The sequence below is a fragment of the Procambarus clarkii genome, chromosome 9, assembly GCF_040958095.1.
Source record: "Procambarus clarkii isolate CNS0578487 chromosome 9, FALCON_Pclarkii_2.0, whole genome shotgun sequence".
Taxonomy (NCBI): Eukaryota; Metazoa; Arthropoda; class Malacostraca; order Decapoda; family Cambaridae; genus Procambarus; species Procambarus clarkii.
The window spans coordinates 3,847,450-3,868,147 of record NC_091158.1 but is presented as its reverse complement, the minus strand read 5'-3'; the positions used below and the strand labels follow the sequence as shown (position 1 = coordinate 3,868,147).

Here is a 20,698-nt window from a genome sequence, read left to right as displayed (position 1 = left end):
GGAGATGAGTGCATAGGCATATTGTCAATTTCTCTTTCAAAGTCTTCCGAGTTTGTGGTAATAACCGTTATATTATCTGCAGCTTGAATGTCATTCATAAAGAAGCTGTCTGGGTCATCAACTTTCATGTTGTTTATTGGTGTGCTAAACATGGCCTCATACTGGCTTCTTAGAATTTCACTAATCTCTTTGTTGTCCTCTGTGTACGTACCTTCATTTGTAATTAACGGTCCAATAATGGTCGAGGTTTTTTATTTTGATTTTGCGTATGTGATAAAATATTTCGGATTTTTCTTTATCTCTTGTATAGCTTTCTGTTCCAATTCCATTTCCTCAGACTCATATGATCGCTTCGACGTTTGTTCTATTTCTTCGATCTCCCTGCTTAGGCTTATTTTCCTTGCTTGTGATAGTTGTGTCTGCCAAAGCATTTCCGTTATTTTTTTCCTTCTCCTGTACAGTCGTCTGCGTTCTCTTTCTAGAGTGGCCCTCTTTTTGCCCCTCCTCACAGGCACGTGCTTCAAGCAGACCTTGTAAGCTACAGCTGTCAGTTGAGCTATTCCCTGTAATTACCTAAGTGTAATTACCTAAGTGTAGTTACAGGATGAGAGCTACGCTCGTGGTGTCCCGTCTTCCCAGCACTCTTTGTCATATAACGCTTTGAAACTACTGACGGTCTTGGCCTCCACCACCTTCTCACTTAACTTGTTCCAACCGTCTACCACTCTATTTGCGAAGGTGAATTTTCTTATATTTCTTCGGCATCTGTGTTTAGCTAGTTTAAATCTATGACCTCGTTGTTCTTGAAATTCCAGGTCTCAGGAAGTCTTCCCTGTCGATTTTATCAATTCCTGTTACTATTTTGTATGTAGTGATCATATCACCTCTTTTTCTTCTGTCTTCTAGTTTTGGCATATTTAATGCTTCTAACCTCTCCTCGTAGCTCTTGCCCTTCAGTTCTGGGAGCCACTTAGTAGCATGTCTTTGCACCTTTTCCAGTTTGTTGATGTGCTTCTTAAGATATGGGCACCACACAACAGCTGCATATTCTAGCTTTGGCCTAACAAAAGTCATGAACAACTTCTTTAGTATATCGCCATCCATGTATTTAAATGCAATTCTGAAGTTAGAAAGCATAGCATAGGCTCTTTGCACAATATTCTTTATGTGGTCCTCAGGTGATAGTTTTCTATCTAGAACCACTCCTAGATCTCTTTCTTTATCAGAATTCTTTAAAGATTTCTCACATAATATATAGGTTGTGTGGGGTCTATGTTCTCCTATTCCACATTCCATAACATGACATTTATTAACATTAAATTCCATTTGCCAAGTGGTGCTCCATATACTTATTTTGTCCAGGTCTTCTTGAAGGGCATGACAGTCATCTAAATTCCTTATCCTTCCTATTATCTTAGCATCATCAGCAAACATGTTCATATAATTCTGTATACCAACTGGTAGATCATTTATGTACACAATAAACATCACTGGTGCAAGAACTGAACCCTGTGGTACTCCACTTGTGACATTTCTCCATTCCGATACATTGCCTCTGATTACTGCCCTCATTTTTCTATCAGTCAGAAAATTTATCATCCATGATAGAAGCTTACCTGTCACCCCTCCAATATTTTCCAGTTTCCAGAACAACCTCTTATGTGGAACTCTGTCGAAAGCCTTTTTTAGGTCCAGATAGATGCAGTCAACCCAACCATCTCTTTCCTGTAATATCTCTGTGGCTCGATCATAGAAACTGAGTAAATTCGATACACAGGATCTTCCAGATCGAAAACCATACTGTCTGTCTGATATTATATCATTTCTCTCTAGGTGTTCTACCCATTTAGTTTTGATTAGTTTTTCCAATACTTTCACTATTACACTTGTCAATGATACAGGTCTATAATTGAGGGGGTCTTCCCTGCTGCCACTTTTGTAGATTGGAACTATGTTAGCCTGTTTCCACCCGTCTGCTACGATTCCTGTACACAGGGATGCCTGAAAGATCAGGTGAAGTGGAATGCTGAGCTCAGATGCACATTCTCTCAGAACCCATGGTGAAACGCCATCTGGGCCAGCTGCTTTGTTCTTACCGAGCTCCTTGAGCATTTTTTCCACTTCGTCTCTAGACACCTCTATGTGTTCTATGTTGTTCTCTGGAATTCTTATTGTATCTGGTTCCCTAAAGATTTCATTTTGTACAAACACACTTTGGAACTTTTCGTTTAGTGTTTCACACATTTCCTTTTCATCTTCCGTGAATCTATTTCCCATTTTCAACCTCTGAATATTATCCTTTACCTGCAATTTGTTGTTTATGAATTTATAGAATAGACCTGGTTCTGTTTTACATTTGTCCGCAATCCCTTTTTCAAAATTTCTTTCTGCCTCTCTCCTCACTGCCGTGTAGTTGTTTCTCGCATCTTTGTATCGCTGGTATGTTTGGGGGTTCGGCCTCTTCCTGTATTGATTCCATTTTTGTGTCTTTCGGTCTCTAGCCCTCTCGCAATTTCTATTGAACCAATCCTGTTTCCTAGTTCTGCATCTCTGTTTTGGTATAAATTTTTTTGTGCCTTTATCATGTATTTCACAAAACTTGCCATACATCTCATTCACTTCCTTGCCTAGCATCAAGTCATGTCCAATTATACTCACTAAAAAAATTTCTAAGGTCACCATAATGTCCTCTCCTGAAGTCTGGTTTTTCAACTGCTTCAACCTCCTTATTTTCTTCCAGCTTATAACGCATTGCATACTTTATTCCCAAAAAGACATGGTCACTTTTACCCAAGGGAGGAAGGTACTGAATGTCAAATATCTCTTCCTCCTTCCTGGTAAATTGTTCTTTTACCAGCACAGCAACGCCACCGCCTTTCCTAATTTTTCTGTCCCGTCTCCAAATTGAGTAGCCCCTCGGGAATATGACCTCATTTAAAATTACATCTTCAAGTTTTGTCTCCGTGAGTGCAACAATGTCTGGTGTCTGCAGCTGTATTACATCACTTAACTCCAGTATCTTCGATCTCACTCCATCTATGTTGGTGTATGCAATCTTCAGGAACTTGTTCCCCCTCTCCTTATTCTTCACTCCCCCTCTCTCTATTGATTTTGTTGGTTTGCCTTTATGTACCACTTTACTGGTTTGCCTACCCCTATCACTTTGTAGAAAAAAGAATTTATTTCTTCTTCATTCCTGCTCTCATTTAAATGTTTTGCCTCGGCGAGGTTCAGTTTCAGCTTCGCTCTATCTTCTTTTGAAAGATCTCGTCTTAATGACCACCCTTTCCCATCCTCATCCCTTTGCAATTTTCTAGCATTCCTTAGTACTTCTTCCATCTGTTTGGCACCGTTTAGGGTGATCCTCAAAGGTCGATCTTTCCCTTTTACGTACCTGCCTATTCTCCTGTAGTCGCACACATTCTCTCTGTTTGTAAGACCTTCCACGAGGCCAACAATTTTATCTACTACTTTAGCTTCTTCTACAGCTCTTTCTGACCTAGATGTTATCGCCTTTTCTTTGCAGCCAAAAATGATCAGGGACTTACTCCGATCAACTGTGTTTTGCACCAACTTCGGGTTAGATGCCAATTCTTTCCTCACTTCTAGCCTAATGTTTGTTTTATCTTGGTTGCTGCAGTGTTTGACTTCCTTTACTGCTTCTTCTATTTTTTCCTTCTCCTTGGCCACTTGTGCATAAGTGAGTTGCATATCTTTCTTGCACTGTTCTATTCCCTGTGTAACTTCCTCCATCTGTGCTGACAAAAGCTGTTTCTCCTGTTGAATTTCCTTGCCTAACCTATTGTAGTCATTTATGTTTAAATTTACTTTAACTTCTTCCAAAGCTATTTTTAAGAGTTTATTTTCTTCTTCCATGGCTTTGCAATTTGTTTCCAATTGATTCTTATCCTTGCGCAAGTCTTTCACTAAACCCTCAAGACATAAAACTTTGCTATTCAAATGGTCATTACTTTCTTTCAATTTACTAATTATTTCTACATGAGAGTTCACTATAGTATCTAAATTTACCAACTTGTTATGTAGACTACTAATATCAATGCTTTCTTCATTGAATCCCTCAAAATCAAGCTCTGTTTTGTTTTTCCCCTTGCCAGTGGCCATCTTGAATGTTCTTCTCTGCACTGTAAACACTAGGGCAACTTTTTCTTATCCGATTTTTCACTTCCCTTAGCACTTTCCTGTTATCTCACCTATTTTTCAAGAGCACTATACCTTTATGTTCTCTGGGACACCACTCACTACCATCAACCTGTACTACAATACTTAGGATTGTTGAAATATGCTGGAGCTCCTCTGCTGCAAGTGTTGACCCTAGGGGTGTCACCTTTTAACCTGTGTGGGAGCTTTGTCGCTTAAGACCGTCTCCCATTGAATGGTTGCAAGGTTTACATTTATTTTTTCCCAGTCGATCCTCATATTGTTGAAATTGAATTGATTGAATATTCCTTCTCGCTTGTTGAGTCTCTTAGACCTACTACCGTTATTTATGCTAGTTCGCACTTCAATGAGCATATGGTCTGAGTATGAAGTATCTGAGATTGTAATGTCTCTGATTAGTTCATCACTGTTTGTGAATAACAAGTCTAGTGTGTTTTCGTTCCTAGTTGGTTCTGTAATCTGTTGATTGAGCAAGAATTTGTCACAGTCTCTCAAAAGTTCTATGACCTGTGGTTGGTTATTTCCCGGGTCATTCCCTGCTATGATATTTGTGTTTGCCATTCTCCATCTTGGACTCAGTAAATTGAAATCTCCAAGGAAGATAATATCTGGAGCTGGGTTTGCTAGGTTATCAAGTATGTTCTCTATTTTGTGCATCTGCTCTGTGAATTCCTCAACCGTTGTATCTGGCGGTTTATATATTAGAATAATAATTAGGTTTAGTTTCTCTACCTTAATTCCAAGTACCTCTACCACCTCATTAGTTGAGTTTAGTAGTTCTGTGCATACCAGGTCCTCTTTAATATACAGACCTACTCCTCCATTTGACCTAGTTTTTCTATCACATCTATATAAATTATAATTTGGAATCCAGATTTCACCATCCATGTAATCTTTTGTACGAGTTATGCCCCAAATATTGAGTTTGACTCTAATAGGAGGCCATTTATGAACTTAACTTTATTTCTTGACTTTGGCCTTAAACCTTGAATGTTTGCAAATATGAATGATTGTCCATATTGTGTGTCACTTATGGAAGGTTTTGGTAGTTCTCCCTCCTCTCTACCCTGACCCAGGGTGTGTTGTTGTGGCAATGTTTGTCCAGTTTTGGAAGTGATACTGGGAAGTGTGGTAGTCTCTGTGTAGTTATGTGGTGTAGTATGTGTGGGCTTGATGACGAACGCACCAGGGAAGGGCGCGGGGATTTTGTAGGTCGAACAGGGTCCTGGCCACCCGTTCCCTTGGTCAATGTTTCTGCTCCTGGGCGTTCCTGTTTTGCTTTGGGTCGTAGGTTGCAGCCAGTTGTCTCGCCTTTGCGTTGAAGAGTTTGTGGCGGCTACCTTCCGGGCAAGTCCCTCTTTTCCTTATCTTTGGTTATGTAGCTCCAAGGAGCCGTAGGGGATCCCCCCACAGAAAACCAGCATTGAATGTAATGAAATGCCAATTTCTGGGTGAGCCCCAGAGGCTCCCTGGTAACCTCCCCATCCCTCCAGTCGGCATTTTTTTGCGTTTTTTGATGCTTAGCTTCCAAACTGAAGGGCTGAGTAGCCGGCGTGGGGAAGTCCGGGCTTCCCCCTCCCCCTCTCAAGGAGGGGAGAGCTGCACGGACAAGTGGCGTGGCAATGGAATGTGACATTTGCTTGTTTCCTTGGGATTGGAGGGAGTTCCACCTCCCTATTTGGATTTTAGTTGTTAGTTTCTTAATACATGGGGCTTGTTTTGTTATGGCTGCCTTTCTTGGTGCCTAACCATTTTCAATGGCAGATAAGGAAAATCCCCCCAACCACAGGGGTTTTTTTTCCAGGGTCATTGCTCCCAAGCAACCTCTCTGAAGGGGCCAGGCTCTGGCTCGTGGTCCCTGGAAGGTCGAACTCCATAGACCAATGCCCCCGGTCTAATATATCACACATTAGTCCTGATAGCTCCAGGGAGCTGGAGGGGCTCCAAACAAAAAAAAAAAAAGGTGATATGATCACTACGTACAAAATGTGAATGGGAATCGATAAAGTTGATAGGGAAGAATTTGTGAGACCTAGAGCTTTAAGAACAAGAGGCAAAAGCTGCTGAAATTAAAAAAAAAAAAAAAAGTGGTAGACAGTAGGAACAAGTTAACACTATCGCCCTCTTTGGACACCTCTCGTGTCCACTTTTTTTCTCTCGTGTCCTAGCTTTGGACACTGCTCGCGTCCAAAACAAAAAATATTTGTATAAAATTCATTTTCTATTCGATCGACTTCGGCATAGTTTCAAAATGAGCACCTTTAGAGTGCGTACAATTTGATATCAACATGAAAGATGTAACACAAAACTTGATTTCAGAACACTTGAAAGATAATAAATGTATTTTTGGTCAAAATTTAAAATATTTGTTAAAATTCTATTTATTGTGTTTTTATTATGGGACTAGTTTAAAAATGTGCGCCTTTACATTGCGAACAATTTGATACTAAAATTAAAGATGTAACACAAAATTTTATGTCAGAACACTGGAAAGATATAAATAATTTTGTGAGGATGAGCGTCCAAAATTAAAATATTTGTTAAAATTCCAGTTATTGCTCTATTATTATGGGGCTAGTTTTAAAATACACGCCTTTATATTGCGAACAATTTGATACCAAAACGAGCAATGTAACACGAAAATTGATGTTATCAAACTGAACAAGTACAGTATACACATTTCATTGCGGATGTGATAATTGGTTCTCGTTCATGGGTAACTTTAGGCTTTGCTAAAGGGGTCACGCTGGGCTTTTGGGCTATATATGCATATACACCTGCAAGGAATTTAATTGCGAACACATTGATACCAAAACGAACGATGTAGCACGAGAATTAAAGTGAGAAAACTGAAACGATTATGCACATTTTACTGATTTTGTGCGCTCATGGGTAACTTTTCCCGAATTTAGGCTTTGCTGTGGGGAGTCAAGCTTGGCTTTTGGACCTTACATGCATATACACCTGTAGGGAATTCTATTGTGAACACAATGATACCAAAACGAGCGACGTAGCGTGAGAATTAAGGTGAGAAAACTGAAACGAGTATACATATTTAGTGTCACCGAGCGCTCGCCTGCACCGCCAGGCCTACTTCATGCATACGCGTGGAGCGCATGCCCAGGGCGCAATGCTGTTAAGTAAGGTGTTGGTGGAGGCCAAAACTATTAGTGGTTTCAAAGTGTTATATGAGAAAGAAAGAGTGCTGGGAAGAAGGGACATAATCAAAACTCTCATCCTGTAACTACACATAGGTACAGTAATTACACATTTTAGACACATATTGAGGTCCCTACAAAGTCAACCTACTGACCTTCCCCAGGATGCAACCCCACAGCAGTTGACTAACTCCAGGGTACCTATTTACTGCTAGGTGAATAGATGCATTAGGTGAAAAGAAATGTGTTCAACCATTTCAGTCCCACCCAGGTTTCAGCCCAGAATTCCTGACAGCGAGTCGAGAATGCACCTATTTGTCACATTTGTGCTATCTATTCCACAGTATCTTAAGCCATTTCAAATTATTTTCAGGATATGAAACCAACACAAAATACTTCTCTCATTATTTGTTTTTCTTGTACAGCCACTAGTACGTGTAGTGTTTCGGCTTTTAAGTCCACATTTAGCCAGTCATTTTCACTTCAGATTAACAATTCTTGTGAGATGTTATTTCCACACCATATTTATGTTACGTGTGTAATGTTAATGAACTAGAGTTCCTCAACTAAAATAACCATTTGTTACTTAGGAATATAAAAATGGTAATTTTAATCTTTCCTTTTTAATGGCTTTCACTTTAACTGCATTACAAAAATATGATCAGATGTGATGAATGTCAAATGATGATAATTTTGCATGCAACCATATTGGTTCAATTTACATGTTGAATAAATATTCAAACGAGTAATGTGGTTTAATTTTCTTAATAAAAAAATTGTAATTGTCCTTGGAAACGTTCACCTTTATATAACATATAATTACTGTATTATATAAAAAAAAAAAAATTCATCAAGAAATGCATTATATTTCCTGTATAATACATAGTCTCACTCCTAATCTACCCAACAAATAGATGTATACAAACTGACATGGAGCCAAATTAAACCAAAAGTATATGTCATGCCAATTTATTGTCCTTATTGATCACTATTTGGTAGGGAAAATATTACTGTACTTAAAATTTAGATAAGTACTGTACTGTACATTACTTGTGAACTTTAAGTAACCTTATAACTTGGATGAATGGAGGTCAGTAATAAATGAAAATAGCTTCTCTTTACAATAAAGTATAAGTATGTTTATATATAAGTATATTTATATACTGTACAGTCATTTATTGAAGAGGCTCAGTACATTACTTGTTCACTTGAAAACAAATAATTTAAAAGAAAACAAAATAAACGGTGTTTAACAATATTAGTGTTCAACAATATAAATAATATTGCACCTCATGTTCAAGACAAAGTCACTACGAGAAATCTGCAACACAACAACTTGTAGAATCCTATCATTAACTATACTAGATGGTCATTCCACAGTTCCAAGTGAACTATGGCCACTCAGTCATATATTGTCTATAACTAATCTGTAAAACATCAAATCTTACTGCAAATCCATTTCTTCAAATAGCAAAACTCTTAAGTGCTACTGGAAAAGAAATACTGTAATGAAATCATAATGCTTGCCTCTTAAATTGCAATTATTGGTTGAATAGTTTTAATACATGTCATCAGGTCCAATCTCGGCAGTGTACTGGAGTCCACGTTCTTTCATAAATCGTGCCCTAAGCTGTTCTTGCTCTTGCCGACGTTCTTGTTCAACACGCTGTGCTTCCAAAATTTCCTCAATACTCACCTTTTCCAAGGTTGCCGCTTCCTCTTTAGTGTCATCCTGTAAAGCACCATACATATATTAAGGCAATTTATATACTGTATTATATACAGTAGTACACTGTATTATAATTCGTATATAGTGTTTGATACTGTTCCATGAATTATGCACGATATACCTCTGATTACATAAGTAAACTTGAAAAGATTAATAACATTCTAAACTAGACATGTTTTAATTATAGCTGATCAAGGAAGGCCTTCCCAGTTCCTATGCTAGAAATAGCTTGCAGTATAAACACATTAATAATCAGGTGATGAATGTAATGAAATGCCCTTTTGTGGTGGGCTTCTAGTAGTTCCTGGAGCTTAAGCACAGGTACCACCAAGCCTTAGCTAATCACATGAAACTCATTCTTGCCAATCAGAATTCGTTTCCACTCTTCACTTGTGACTAACGCATTATTCATCCCATTATTATACTCATTCCCATTCGTACTTTTCATCCTATTTTTACCCTTCATCATACTCTTACCTTATTCTCTTACCTGTTCCTCACCTTAAACTTTACCTTCTATTTTAGTGATTATGCTTCTCCCTTACATTCTAGAATATTACCTTCTCTAACCTGTGCCTCACCTCACTCTTTCCTTACTTATTGGCCCGTTCCTTCCTCTCTTCCTAATACACAACTTGATAATGGTGCAAAACAGACCGAAACGTCATCGTTTCTTCATCTTCTGATGTGTAGTTTGGTCATCATATCTTCAGCTACGCTTTTTTTGCAACTCATCGTCAACAATGAACGATTGAAAACATTATTAAAATATGTGTTAAATACAGAAACCTAGATACATGCCCTATGAACTGGAATAGGAAATAACAAAAACAATTAAAATTTCTGCCAGTGTTGGAATATCAACAAAGCAGGCAGAGACTATTATCCACTGTGTGCTGGGGTGTTCAAGGTGGTGGTAGCTCCTCTGTATGGAAGAGTTATCAATCCACATGGTTGAATCTGTTGTACTAGAGGACAGGATCATCTCTTCAATTTTCATAAGGATTATGTAAATGATCAATAAATAGCTAGAATAACTTGTGTGTTCCAGGTCAGCAGCCTATACACAGTTTGCTAGTGACACCAGGTGTGACCCAATGACAGTAAAGATCCAATACCATATACAGTACAGTGGCCCCTCCATTTACGAATTTAATCTGTTCCCAGAAACAGTTTGTAAGCCGAAAATTCGCAACCCGAAACAAATTTTCCCATAAGAAATAATGTAAATTGAATTAATCCGTTCCACACCCAAAAATATTAACTTCAAAATACATTTCATACCTAATTCACACAAATATTTAGTACTATAGTATGTACAAGTTATAGCTTACCTTTATTGATGACTCTTGTTGGCATACGGAAGATGGTGAAGAGGGGGGGGGAGAGGAGAAGAAGCGTTAGTGTTTGGAAGGGGAGTCCCCTTCCATTATAGCATCAGGCAGTAATGACTTCTCTGTGTGTACGCTCTCTCCTACATTTTGCAGGAATACCACTAGGACCTGGTTGTGAATCACTGCTTGTTTTTCTCACTAAAAACTTTTCGTAGAGACTTGATTTCCCTACGTTGTAACACTTGTCTGTAGTGAGGCATCACAGTGTCATTATAAAGATTAAGGCAATGGCCTACTACAGCTTGCTCTGGGCGAGTCGTTTCAACAAAAGTTTGCATTTCTTCCCATAGTCTACACCACTTCTTAATTGTTGAGGAAGGGACACTCTGTACTGCCTCTTCCACCTCTGAAGAAATTTCCTCAGCTGCCTCTTGTTGCTGCTCATTGTGAAGGGCTAGGAGTTCTTCAGTGGTCAGTTCTTCGCTGTGCTCCTCCACCAACTCCTCCACATCAGCACCTGATAATGTTTGGTTACAAAGGAAAGGAGATAACATCTAGGTCAGAAAGAGCTGTAGAAGAAGCGATAGTAGTAGATAAAATTGTTGACCTGGTGGAAGGTCTTACTACCATAGAGAATGTGTGCAACTACAGGAGAATAGGCAGGTAAGTAAAAGGGAAAAATCGACCTTTGAGGATCACTCTAAACAGTGCCAAACAGATGGAAGAAGTACTAAGGAATGCTAGAAAATTTCAGCAAAGTGATGAGGATGGGAAAGTGTGGTAGTTAAGACGAGATCTTTTAAGAGAAGACAGAGAGAAGCTGAAACTAAACCGTAGAGGCAAAACCTCTAAATGAGAACAGAAATGAAGAAGAAATCAATCCTTTTTTCTACAAAGTGATAGGGGTAGGCAGGCCAGTAAAATGGTACATAAAGGCAAACCAACAAAATTGCTAGAGAGAGGGGTAGTAAAGAATAAGGAGAAGGGGAACATGTTCCTGAAAATAGTATACACCAATGTAGATGGAGTGAGATCGAAGATACTGGAGTTAAGTGATGTAATACTAGCTACAGACACCAGACATTATTGCACTTACTGGAGACAAAACTTGAAGATGTTATTTTAAATGATGTCATATTCTCAAGGGGCTACTCAATTTGGAGATGGGACAGAAAAATTAGGAAAGGCGGTGGCATTGCTGTGCTGGTGAAAGAATACCTAAAGGTGAACGAAATAATGATTGCCAATCCATGAGAAGTTGACATAATAACACTAGAGATCTGCCATGAGGATGATAAACTAACGATCATAAATGCATATAGTCCACCGCCAATCAACACATGGACAAAGGAGGAGCTAGATAGTAAACGAGAGGGTCTTATAACAATAATGAGAGAGATTATAGCGAAAACGGATAAATATAGATCACGACTGTTGATAGTCCGGGGACTTCAACTTGAAATCCATAGACTGGGAAGCATATGAAGCTAGAACAGAGTATTTTTGGACTTGTAGATTTGTAGACCTCATCCTGGAAATATTCTTGTATCAACATGTTAAACAAGCTACAAGGATGAGGGAAGGGGACGTTCCCTCCATGCTAGATTTGATATTTACCAGGGAGGAGGAGGAGATATTTAACATTCAGTACCTTCCTCCTTTGGGTAAAAGTGACCATGTCTTTTTGAGAATAAAGTATGCAATGCATTATAATTTGGAAGAAAATAAGGAGGATGAAGCAGCTGAAAAACCTGACTACTAAACAAAACCTAAGGACATTATGGCGACCTTAGAAAATTTTCTGTGGGAAGCCCCTATGGCTCCCTGGAGCTTATCAGGCTAATGTATGTTATATTAGACCTGGGACATTAGCTAAGGAGTTCAGACCTACTAGAGACCAACGCCAGAACCTGGCCCCCTTCAGAGAGGTTTCAGGGAGCAATGGCCCTGGAAAACCCCTTGTGGTTGGGGTTTTCCTTATCTGCCATTGACCGGGGTTAGGCATCCAGCAAGGTTGGCATAATAAAACACACCCCACATGGTAAAAAACTAAAACAGAAAACCGACCAGAGAGGTAGAAACTCCCTACAATCCCATGGAAACAAGGAAACAAGCAAACATCACACTTTACTGCCGCACTGATTGTCTGCGCAGCCCTCCCCGCCCCAAGAGGGGGAGGGGGGGCCCCGGATCTCACCGCACCGGCTGCCTAGCATCAGTTCGTAAGCTAATGTCAACCGGGACAGACACTTCTCTGGCCTCAGTTTCCTAGGCGGTGTTTGCCTTTCGTGGCGTTCACTGCCGTGTGTTGTGTTGTGCAATGGCCAGGTGTTCCTCATCAGTACCGGGGCTGCAAGCGCTAAAGGGCTTCCTTCCCTAAGAACCCTGTGAGTTCTATCCCTGTGCGACAGGGTTATCTTCCCTGGGGTGTTCGGGAACCATTCTCGTAGAGGTTCTTGCTGCTCGGCATTTGCCTCGCCCTTGGGGCCAGCTGGGGCTTAGACCCTTGTTTGGCCTTGGGTAGGGACTGGTATTGTTTGTACTTGGTTAGGGAGTCAAGGTGTTGCGCGACCTGCCACCTACGCGGCGACCGGTTCCTGTTCCCTCTGGGGACGGTGTACTTTGGTGGGGTTTTTCTTTTGTTTTTATTTTCATTTGCCTGGTGGGGGTCTGCCTAATGTGGTTATGGTTCCACTGGTAGTGTTTGGTGGCCCTCTGCTAGGCCCCTGTGATTGTACACATTGCAACGGTTTTCAGTGTTGTCCTCTTCCTCTTGTTAGTTTTGGGTTTTAACCGGTTAGCAACAGTTTCCCAGGGCTTCCCATAGTTGTTACCCTACAAGCCCCTGAAAACTCTGTCGGGGCTCGGTGGACCATTGAATGTGTCTTCCGGGTTCCAACCCATCTCGTGCGGGGGGTTCGTTGGTTGCTTGTGCCCTTGTCTCCGGGTGACAGTCGCCACTTTTACCTCCGTCATGTTGCTTGTTGGGTCGCTGACACCTTGACCCGGAGTCTTGCATGCTGTGTTCTCTGCTTGTTCTCCGGTACTCTCCTGATGTTATTACTGTTCAGAGTACACGCGGCATTCATGTTACAAGCTTGGTTTAGGTTGTTTTCCCACTCGGATGCCCCGGGGCCGCCCCGTTTTGGTTAGGTGCTGTTCGCCCTTTTCCCTTCCAATGTTCCCGGCTCCTGACCATCTGCAGGGTTTCGGGGTCAGGGCAGGGTTTAGTTAGGGCCAAGACTCGGGCGGTTTCAGGGGCTACCCCGTTCGGGTTTGGTATGGAGGTTTTCGAGCCTGTTCCTCTTGCCAAAGCTTCTGGGTCTTACCAGCGGCCCTTTCTTGCTGCCTTTCCCCTGGACTCTTCCTTTTCTTTAAGAGCAGAGGGCATGGAGGACGGCTCTGTTGCGGGGTACTGTGTCAAAGGCTTTTTGGCAATCCAGGAAAATGCAGTCGGCCCACCCTTCTCTTTCCTGCCTAATTTTCGTTGCCTGGTCATAAAATTCTATTAAACCTGTGAGGCACGATTTACCATCTCTGATGGTAATACACCTATGTGTGTAATACACCTTGTGTGTGTGTGTGTGTGTGTATTTATACATACATATACTTTTTCTTTCAGTAGAGGCTCCGTTCCCTTCGCTGTAAACGGGACGCAAGGGGAGTAGCTTGCTCTATTGGCTCTCGCTTGGTCCCGCAGTTAGTGGGCGTTTTTGGTCGTCTTCCGGCCCCTGGTGGCAGCGGACAGCTTCTCCCCCTTTGGGGGGTTCGGGGCTGATGGGGTGGGATTCTTCCCCTGCGCTTCGTCATGTCATCTTGGTGGGTGCGTTTGGACGTGGTCGATTCACCCCATCCTTCTGGGGTTCCCACCTGTTCTAATGCAGACACTGGACTTTTGTGGATCTGCGGTTCTTCTGGACTTGTTCAGTCTGCGCCCTGGATCCTTATGCCCTCTTCGGAGGACTCTTAGTCTTCGGTCCGGCTTCTGTTGGGGCCGGGTGCCTGGATAGTGGCCCTGGACCTCCGGGTCACTTCTTAGCACGTTCCTCTCCAGGGTTCTGGGACTGGCACAGTTGGTGGTGGGGCTTCAGGCTTGCCGCTTTTGTTGCCTTCCCTAGTTTGTAATTGGCATTTCTTGTATTTACACATCTTTACCGGATCTTGGTGCCCTGTCTGCGTCTGTTCGGGATTCGGTGTCTGGCCTACCTCGACGATTGGCTAGTGTGGGCTCCCAGTCGGTCCACTTGTCTGCTCGCTAGGGGTGTGGTGGTTTCCAGGTTCGGTTTCCTGGTGATCTGGAGACTGTTCCATCTGTTTCTGTCCCGGGTTCGAACCTGGCTGGGTCTTGTTTAGTGCTCTTGGGCCGCTCCTTGTCTTTCCCAGCAAAAGCGTTGCTGCAGCTGTGGTACCGCCTTCGGCTGTTTATGAGGGGGGGGTCCCAGGCCGCTCGACGGTTGCTCGAGTGGTTGTGCGAGAGTCTGAACTTCGACATGCTGGTCTGCCTGCAGGTTCAGGTTTGCCTTCGGCATCTGTTTGATTCCTTCGGGGACTCCCCTTCCACCTCTCTTGCAATCGTTGGGTTCGTCCTCTGGGGATCTTGGGTTGGTGCTGCATCACCAGCTTCCTCTTTGGGGTTTTCGGGGTTCCGTACCTTGGCACCTCTCTGAGCCTACGCTCGATGTGTTCATGGATGGGTCATCTCTCGGCTGGGGCTTTGTGACCAGTGCTCAGCAGGTCAGCCAGGGATGGTGGGGTCTCTCCGTCCGTCGGGCTCACAGCACGGTTCGGGAGTTCGTGGCTGTCTGGTTTACACTTCGGAGGGTTCGGGACACTCGGTGCTCTACCATCCAGCTCCATTCGGACTGTTCTCCAGTGGTTCATTGCCGGAACCATGGGGTTTCTCTTAGGTCTTGCCTTTTGGGGTTGGTCTCTTCGAGTGGCTCGTTTGCTGGATTCTCGGGGTTTGGCTAGCCGTGCGATTCATGTCTGGGGTGTGTCCTGCATCCTGGTGGACAGCCCGTCTCGGCTCATTCATTTGTTAAGCGGATTGGCCGGTCTTCACCGACTTTTTTCTTGGCTCTGCCGGATGTATGGACTCCTGGCCATGGACATCTTCGCGTCGGCGTGGTCTCGGCGTCTCCCATTCTATGTGGTGCCCTTACCCGCCTGCAAGGCGTTCACAGAGGATGCCTTTTGGCAGGACTGGTCGAGGTGGGGGTACTTGTTCCTCTTCTCCCGGTCCAGCTGTTGCTTCGGGTTCTGGCTCAGTTGGAGTCCATTCCCAGGGAGAGTAGTCCTCGTGGTCCCATGGTAGGCAAGCCCAGCTTTATTTTCAGACGCTGCTTGATAGGTGTCCGAACCTGGGGCATTTTCCCACGGCTCCGCCTCTTTCGGTAGGTCGGATCGGTCCTGTACGTGACTAGTATTCTAGTATTCTGACTAGTATTTCACTTTCGCCCGGGCATGACGCAATGCTGCATCGTCCACTAAAATAATCGCCAAAAATCAGGTTTTTATCCGATTTTTTGGGGACTGTTTGGTAACTGTCAACAAGCCGAATGCAATCTGTGACTACAATACAAACATGAAAGGTGTTGATCACTTTGACCAAATGATCAAATATTATCACTTCATAAGGAAAACTCACAAATGGACGAAGAAAATGACCTTCTATTTTGTGCATATGGCTATCTACAATGCTTAGGTGATGTACAACCACTACACAAAAAATACTAAACTATAATACTAAATATACTAAAATACTAAACATTTGTGGGCAGGAATTGGGAGTGTAGCTGGAAGGCGTCTGGGCGCTCACTCGCGGTTAACGCGTGGCCCGTCTTCAACTCGTCGGCGGGTGGAGCGTGACCAGGTTTTTTATTTTATATGCTAATATTCCTCTAGAGAATTCTATTGCAAACCCATTGATACCAAAATGAAAGACCTAGGATGAAAATTGAGGTGACCAGAGTGAAAAGAGTGAACACATTTTATCGCTTTTGTGCGCTCCTGGGTAACTCGTTCGCACTTTCTCTGTTTGCTGCGGGTAATTAGCCAGGCTTTAGGAGTTTATATGCATTTAGTGCTGTAGAGAATTCTATTGCGAACACAATGATACCAAATTTAATCTCGTAGGACGAGAATTGAGGTGACAAAGTTGAAGAGAGTATACACTTTTCAGAATTAACGCGCGCTCTCGTGAAACGCTGGGACCCAAATCGCATAGTTGAGAGGTGGCAAGCTGGGTATGCCAAAGTGTTAAGTTTTAGTCTTTAGTGTTTTTCCTGCCCGAAACGCTTTGCGTATTAGTGGCTTTAGGCATTGTATGTACTAGCTCTATCTATAAATTCAGCAATATTTGTATCACCCCTTGTATGTATTACCTGAATAAACATTTGAATTTTGAATTTGAATTTGGTTCGGCCTTTTCCTCGGCTCTTCGCATCTGTTTTTTTTACGCGAGTGTATCACCATCTCTATGGTGATCAGGTGGCTTCGTTGATGGTGTCCCACCTGCGAGCTTCATCTTGGCGACAGTTTGACCTTCCTAGTGTTTCTATTCACCATTTTCTTGCTCTTTGTAGGTTGTCTTCTCTTTCGCATCAGGTTGTCTTGTTCCTTTCTTGGGTTTTCAGGGCTGTTATTTGATGCTTCTTACTGTCTCCTCGTATTGTGCGGCGCTGGCGGAGCCACTCTGGCTTGCGTTCAGGGGGGACATCACATCTGCCCCGTTCCGTACGCTTTCACATGTTTTGTTTCACCTCCGGCACACTCAGTGCGTCGCCTGAGCCATCCTGGTCCTTGATCAGGGTGCCCTCTTATCTTCTCAGTTTGTGGTAGCCCCTTCGCTTTAAGATTGTTTTTCATAGGCTATATTTTGTTGGCATGCGCCTCTGCGGGTCGGGTTGAGGAGCTTCCGGCTCTCTTCCGGTGCAGGGGTTTCTGCTTTTTTGGTACTGGTGGTAGGTCTGTACGTTTGCAGTCTTTCTCCGTCCTTCTGGCGACAGTCAAGACAGTTGCTTTCCGGAGGGGTCCTTGGGTTATTGATGCTTGGTTGGTTTTGCAGGGAAGTGCGTCATGTGTTGTCCAGTTGTGGTTCTTTGCCGTTGCCTGCGTACCATGACTGGAGATGCACTTTGGGTTGATCTGGTTCCCCTCGTTCCCTGTTTCAGGGCTCGGGTCTCTCAGGTCAGTCTGTAGAATTTAAGTCTACCAGCCTGCAGTCTATCCTTGCGCCCAATGCTGTTCGGACGTTTGCAGCTTTTGCTGCCGTGCGGAACTCATTTCGGGCGTGAGGATTTAGGGATCGCACAGGTTCCTGGCCGCCCGTTCTTTGTACGCATGTCTGCTCCTGTGCGTTCTTGTGTTGCCTTGGGTCGCAGGTTGCAGTCTGTTGTCTCGGCTTTGCGTTGCGGAGTTTGTGGTGGCTGCCTCTCGGGTCAGCCCTTTCTTTTCCTTCTGTTTGGATATGAAGCTCCAGGGATCCGTAGGGGCTCCTCACAGAAAACCAGCGTTGAATGTATCGAAACGCCATTTTCTGGATGAGCCCCAGGAGGCTCCCTGGCAACCCTCCCTCCCACCGGTCGGCGTTTTTTTTGCCTTGGTTGAAGCTTAGCTTCTGAACTGATGCTAGGCAGCCGGTGCAGGTGAGGTCCCGGGCCACTCTCTCCTCCTCTCAGGGCGGGGAGGGCTGCACGAACAATCGGCGCGGGAGTAAAGTGTGATGTTTGTTTGTTTCCTTGGGATTGTAGGGAGTTTCTACCTCTCTGTTCGGTTTTCTGTTTTAGTTTTTTACCATGTGGGGGTTTGTTTTGTTATGCCTACCTTCTTGGGTGCCTAACCCCAGTCAATGGCAGATAAGGAAAACCCAAACCACAAGGGGGTTTTCCAGGGCCATTGCTCCCTGAAACCTCTCTGGCCAGGTTCTGGTGCTAGTCTCTGGTAGGTCTGAACTCCTTAGCTAATGTCCCGATCTAATATAACATACATTAGCCCGATAAGCTCCAGGGAGCCTCCGGGGCTCACCCAGAAAATGGCATTTCATTACATTCAACGCTGGGTTTTTTCCAGAACTCTTTGAGGGTGGGGCTCGTGGAATCAGTCAATCCGAAACATTTCCAGAAAAGAAATGCCTTTTCATTTAGTTTCTTAAAATTGGAAATGACTTTCCAGTCCATAGGCTGAATTAAAGGAGTGGTGTTAGGAGGAAGTAACTTTATTGTAACAAAACTAAATTTATCCAACAATGCATCCTCCAAGTCTGGAAGATGAGCAGGAGCATTGTCAAGGAGAAGCACGGCCTTGAGGGGCAAACTTTTCTCCTGCAGATATTTTTTGATGGAAGGCAAACCACTTCATTCACCCAATCAGTAAAAAATTGCCTTGTCTCCCATTCCTTACTATTAGCCCTCTACATCACACACATTTGGCTTTTCTGCACATCATATTTTTTTTAAAACCCTTGGAATTCCTGAATTATACACAAGCAAGGGTTTAATTTTCAAATTGCCACTCGCATTACCATTCAGCACAAGAGTTAGCCTATCTTTCAAAGGCTTGTATTCGGGCAATTACTTCTCCTGGATAATGTATGTCCTTTTCAGCAATGTTTTCCAGAAGAGCCCTTTCTCGTCACAATTAAACACTTGTTGTGGTAGGTATTCCTCACTATCTACAAAATCTTTAAATTCATCAACAAATATTTCATTCGCTAGTTTGTCTGAGCTGGCAACCTCCCTATGCCTCACAACACTATGAATGCCACTTCTTTTTCTAAATTTCTCAAACCATCCCCTGTTTGCCTTAACCCTTAAACCACGCAAATCATATATATATGCTTTCAGTAACAAAACCGAAACCGCGCATGTCTATATATGATTTCGTGTCTAGCGCTATAATTTAAACCCCCCGCCTGGGATAGGGGCAGCTATAGTGCAGCCACGACCGATAGTTGCCAGATGCCACAAAGAAAAAAAATCCAGGCCAGCATTCTTGGGTGTGAGAGCTTCAGTATTGAGCAAGCCACCAAAGCTGACGCATGCAGAACGAGCTCACAGTATCGCTGTTCAGCTTGTGACCATAGCATCGCCTACAAATGCCATAATAAATATGTTTCCTGCTATTATTTAGCGATGACAGCATTACAGAAGACCCCTGACTGTGATAAAACTGACCAGGATTCTGATAATAGCAGGATTGTGGTGATATTTAGTGCTGTGCTCCATGGAGGGAGGAGTAATGCTGTGGGAGGGAGGGTGGTGGCGTCGTCTTCTGACTGTGTGGCCACCTTTTATTGATTGCACTCACCATACCAGCTTAGTGGTTCGCTATGGTGAACACAAATGTAGATACTTATATATAACGTGTGTATAGAGTGTAATAACAGCAATAGGAGTAGGTTGGGAGCCACCATATTGGTGAGGGAGGTGGGTCGTCTGCACGACTTATGTTGTTTACTGGTGGCCACTATGGTCTTTGGCCACCATACCAGCTTATTTGTACAGGTATGGTGAATAAAACAGGTAGATACTTATATATAATGTGTGTATATAGCATAATAACACCACAAACAGTATTGTTGGAGGAGAAATATTAGTGCATCTGGCCTTGAGGGCGGCCGCCACCAGCTGTGTGAGTAGCTATGTCTTTGTGCCTTTACTCACCATACAAGCTTAGATGTACAGTTATGGTGAACAAAACATGTAAATACTTATATACAACATCTGTGTATAGTGAATAAATGCAAAAACAGTATTGTGGGTGGAGAATGAGGGCGAGTGAGGTGTTGTTGAGGGAGGGAGCGGCAACAAGTGGCTGGCTGGTGTGTGGCTGTCACTCCTCTTGCATTTTGACTCACAATACCAACTTAGTGGTTTGTTATGGTGAGCAAAACATGCAGATACTTATTACACTATATACACAGGTTATATATAACAGCAAAACTATTTGTTTATTGTTTTATGAACATAATAATTGAATCACTAATATACACACCATAATTTTGAGTACAGCGATGATTCACACATTTTATTATATAAATATATCACAATTCACTTGTATTGAATATTACTGCAAAAAAACTGAGAAAAAATCAACCAGAGACATGGAAATAATTAGGTAATAATATATTTGTGGCAACTGCCGCCTGACAGCGCGAGCGGAGTAGACCTCGTCTGGTGAAGGCTGTCAACGCCCCTTTTTTGCCAGACTTTCCTACCCTATTGCAGCTAAAATATGTCACCTACGATTTTTTTGTTATTTTTTCCGTAATCAGGGAATGAAAATAAACACTTCTATAA

At 42.8% G+C, this 20,698-nt stretch overlaps 1 protein-coding gene across 3 annotated transcripts in view; it reads right to left on the bottom strand.

The window, feature by feature from the left end:
- Positions 1-8,290: 8,290 nt before the first annotated feature.
- Positions 8,291-20,698, bottom strand: part of LSm1 (U6 snRNA-associated Sm-like protein LSm1) — a 52,668-nt gene continuing 40,260 nt past the window's right edge. For all 3 annotated transcript variants that reach the window (XM_045755333.2, XM_045755334.2, XM_069321071.1), the window contains exon 3: positions 8,291-9,069. In XM_045755333.2, the coding sequence (XP_045611289.1) occupies positions 8,896-9,069 (174 nt within the window). In that variant the 3' untranslated portion in view covers positions 8,291-8,895. The remainder of the gene's footprint in view (positions 9,070-20,698) is intronic.